The sequence below is a fragment of the Tupaia chinensis genome, unplaced genomic scaffold (genome assembly GCF_000334495.1).
Source record: "Tupaia chinensis unplaced genomic scaffold, TupChi_1.0 Scaffold000067_1, whole genome shotgun sequence".
In the NCBI taxonomy this organism is placed as follows: domain Eukaryota; kingdom Metazoa; phylum Chordata; class Mammalia; order Scandentia; family Tupaiidae; genus Tupaia; species Tupaia belangeri.
The window spans coordinates 855,748-859,800 of record NW_006159526.1 but is presented as its reverse complement, the minus strand read 5'-3'; the positions used below and the strand labels follow the sequence as shown (position 1 = coordinate 859,800).

At 57.9% G+C, this 4,053-nt stretch overlaps 1 protein-coding gene across 5 annotated transcripts in view; it reads left to right on the top strand.

The window, feature by feature from the left end:
• The window catches only part of POU2F2 (POU class 2 homeobox 2), a 57,413-nt gene that overhangs the window by 8,293 nt on the left and 45,067 nt on the right, over window positions 1–4,053 (top strand). For all 5 annotated transcript variants that reach the window (XM_027766731.1, XM_014582794.2, XM_027766726.1 and 2 more), the window contains exon 2: window positions 3,970–4,035. In XM_027766731.1, coding sequence (XP_027622532.1) covers window positions 3,970–4,035 — 66 coding nt within the window. The remainder of the gene's footprint in view (window positions 1–3,969; window positions 4,036–4,053) is intronic.

Genomic DNA, 4,053 nt, shown 5'->3' with positions numbered 1-4,053 from the left:
GTGCTCGGTGCTCTCCTTGGGGCGGCGGGTGCCCCCCCTGCCAGTCTTCCCCGGTCTTCCCTCTGTCCCTGTCTGTGTCCTCTTCTCCTCTTACAAGGACGCCAGTCTGCTGGGGTAGGACCACCCTCGTGACTTCATTGTACCCCCAAAGACCCCATCTCCAAACATAGCTCCGTGCAGAACTACCCGGTCAGGACTGCAACGCGCGAGCCTGGGGGGACGCAGCGTGGCTCCCAGCGGAGGCCAGGGATGAGCGCCGGCTGTCTGGGGTGGAGGCGAGGGCGGAGGCTGCCCCGTCGGTGAGAGGCATTTGCCAGCTCGGCAGAGCAGGGAGATCAGAACCTGAAAGATCTGGACTCTGTCAAGCAGAACCGTCAAGCACAGGGAGCCACTCGATGCAATCTCAGAGCGGGATGGGCAAGTGGCTAGAGAGGAGAGGAGAAGGCGGCGGGGTGGCGGGCCACACCTTCACGGCCAGGACGGGGAGCATGCACAGGGAGCACGGACGGTCCGTGAGGAGACAGAGAGCCAGGGAAGGGTTAAGAGCCAGGGAGAGCTGGATGTAGGAAGGGTACCCCGGGGTGATACGGATACCTGTGGCTGAAGGCAGAGGCCATGGAGGGGGGCCTGGGCATCAGGGATGCTGGGAGGGGCAGCTTAGGGTTAGCAGTTGCTGGAGTAGGGGCAAGGCCTGGCGAGTTAGAGCTGGGATCAGTCAGGGTATCTGCCTTTGCTGTCCAGAGTCAGGAGCAGCTCAGCGCTGGGCTGCCTGGGTCTTCCTGTTCCTCTCCTTGTCGTGAGCCGACCAGTGCCCCACCCCAGTGCCTGGAAACCAGGCCTGAGCTCCCTTGGTATCCTGGGTGCCTGCTTCCACCCCTGCCCTCGCCCGCCTCTGCCTTCATAGGAATATGTGCTGGCTTCGTTTTAAAAAGATTTTATGTGAGGACCAGCAGATGGTGTAGCAGTTATGTCACTGGACTCCCACCAGGCCGACAGTGGTTCGAGTCCCGGACCCGGTGGCTTAAAAATCATGCCGGGGCATATGTGCATGTGGGCCCAAGATCCTGGGAGGAGAAGGGATTGCGGGGTGGTTTCTCACTTGCCCTCTCACTGTGTCTGTCTGTCTCTCTAGCAATAAAGTGCTCACAGTTTAAGTGTGCAACTTGATGAATTTTTACATATATATAGACCCACATAACCACCTAACAGATCCTGTCCGGTCACCACAGGCTTCCTCATGTCCTTTCCCGGGCAACACCCGCAAAGGTACTCGCGAATCTGACTTTGACCCTCTGGTATCGGATTGCATGCTCTTGAACTCCGTGTAACTGGGAGCGTAGCTGTGTGTGCGTCCACCTTGGGATTGGTGTTCTCAGCCGCGTGCGGGGCAGTTCCGCGGTGTGGATGGGGCAGAAGCCGGTTTCTGTGCATTGGTGAGGATCGTTTCCTCGTGCGGAGGCTTCATGTTGTGCCTGTGCGTTCAGCTGGTGATGGGTCCTGGTTGCTTCTAGAGTGGAGCCATTATGAAAAGGCTGCAGAAACGCCCTGCCCCAGCGCTTCGGTGGCCCGGGCGTGCTTTTCCCCTGCGTGAGTGCCCAGGAATGGACATGCTAGGTCACCGGGCTGCACAGCACTTTGGCTTTTCCGATTCGTCTTTGTATCAGTTCAAACGTTCCTAGCAACACATGAGCTTGCTTTTATTTATTTATTCATCTGTTCAATTGCCAGAGTGCGTGCACGAGAAAGAGAGAGAGAGAGAGAGAGAGAGAGAGAGAGAGAGAAGCAACCCCAGTGGGGCGTGCTGCAAACTTTTCTTGTACATGCTCCTGGTGTTTTTCAAGCTGCTGGGGCTGGGATTTGAACTGCCGTCAGCCTTGTAAGATCTAGCTCCCTTAACCACTAGGCTATGGGGCCAGCCCCGTGACCTGGCTTTTAAATGAGGAATTTAAAATATGTGAGCCGTGTTTCACACCAAGTAATCCTCTATTGTAAAATTCCTAGACGTGTATGTATATTTTGTAATTTGCTATAGGGCATGTGCACTCACTGGAGAGAGACAGAGAGACAGAGTGAGAGAGAGAGAGGGAAAGTCAGAAAGCATCCCCCATCGGGAATGGTCATGCCACAATCCCTTCTCCATTTCTCCCTCCTTGTGGGATTTTGGGCACACATGCACACATGCTCGGCAGGTTTTGCAAGTTGCTGGGTCTGGGACTTGAACCTTGCTGTTGGCCATGTGGGATCCAGCTGCCTTAACCACCATGCCACTGGCTAGACCCATTACTAGACATTTTGTGTTGGTTGTTGAGTTCTTCCCACCCCTCACTTTATTCTAAAAAAATTTTTGTAAGAAAAAAAAAAATGTAAGTTTCTTTCTTTCCTGAGTGAGAGACAGAGACAAAGAAAAGGCAACCCTAACGATCGTCAGCTGCAGCCCACCCCAGCCTCAGCCAGCTCCGGGCCACGGCACAACAGACCGGCATGTTCAGGGCGTGCCGTTCCGTGAACCTGGAGCCTTCCCGCGGGGCTGTCTTGCGGCACGTCATGTTTTACCACACATGTTTGCACCCCTCTGCCCCCCGCACCCCCACGCCTACGTCTGCTGCAGGTGCGGAGCACACAGCTGGACAGCTCCTTTGCTAGGACTGAGGCCATGCGTGGTTCAGCTGGGGCTACTGGAGTTGTGAGGGAGCGGGTAGGGTCAGAGGCAGGACCGTGAGTAATGCTTGCAGCCAGCTGAGAGTCAAGGTCGGGTGAAGGGCTTAGCCGGGAGGTCAGCTGGGATTCAGGGTGAGTAAGGGGCTGAGAATGGTCAGACTGAAGCCCAGACTTGTGCAGGGGGTCTAGGAAGGGTCGTGTGAGGGGTTAGGAAGGGCTGAGGTTAGTGCCCGGATGAGCTTGGGTTTGGGGAGGAGGCTTGGAGGCGAGGGGCGCAAGTGAGGACTGCAGTCCATTAGACTGGGGTGGCCTGATGAGGACAGGACCCCTGAGCTCACGAAGACCCGGGGTCCCATCAGCGTGCCTCTGCTCTCTTGCTGTGCTCTTGGGGAGACATCCTCTCTCAGAGCCCCAGTTTCCTCCTCCGTAAAATGGGGTCAAATTGGCGCCAACTGCCAAAGCGAGCTCTGAAGCATGTCAGCTCTGTGGTGAGGGGAGGCGCTCACCCTCTCACGTCCGCGTCAGTGTGCTCTGAGGACAGGGCACTTGTCTCCAAGGGCGTGCGTCCCCTGCTGCCCAGTTAGCTGCTTGTCACCTCCCCTTGGCCACCTCCTTTCATCACCTGGGCCTCCGGAATGATAGGACAGGATGGTACCAGCAGGGATGGGTGTGAGGCCAGATGGGACTGAAGGCTGAAGTCCCGGGGTGGGTTTAGGATTAGTCGGAGGGCAAGGTCCGGGGCAGAGCCTGATGGCCTTGGGCTCGGGTCAGAAGGCCCGGGAGAGGGCGGCGTGGATGGAGAAAGCGGTGGGCTGGGAAGGGGTCAGAGGGCGCTGAGTCACAATCAGAGATCTGAAGACGCCCTCCTTTGGGGACGCTGCAGCCCCAAACATCCCCCAGGTCCCACTCAGAGTGGAAAACATGTCTCACCCGAAACTGGTAGGGCCGGACGGGGAGCCTCTGGCCGCCTGTGAAGGAAACCCGAGGCAGCGCTGGCTCCTTTGGGACATCGTCCCCTCCTCCCGGGCCTGCCGGACCACCTCCTACCTCCCACCCTGCCTCTTGCCTCACGTTGGTGACACCCACTGTGCCACCTCCCAGAGGGGTGAAAGGGGAGGCGAGATGCGCTGAGGCCTGCAGAGGACAAGGCCCAGGACAGGGGTCTGTCTCTGAAGAAGATACACTCTGCAGGGGGCAGAGGGCAAGGGGAGGGTTGAGGGAATGGCTTGGGGCAGTGTCAGAGAAGGGCCTGGGACCCCACCTGGCTTCTCATCCCTGCCCCTCACCCCACTTCCATCCCTTCGTCCCCAGAAATAAGAATGTCTAAGCCCCTGGAGGCCGAGAAGCAAGGTCTGGACTCCCCATCTGAGCACACAGGTAGGCGGGAGGAGTGGG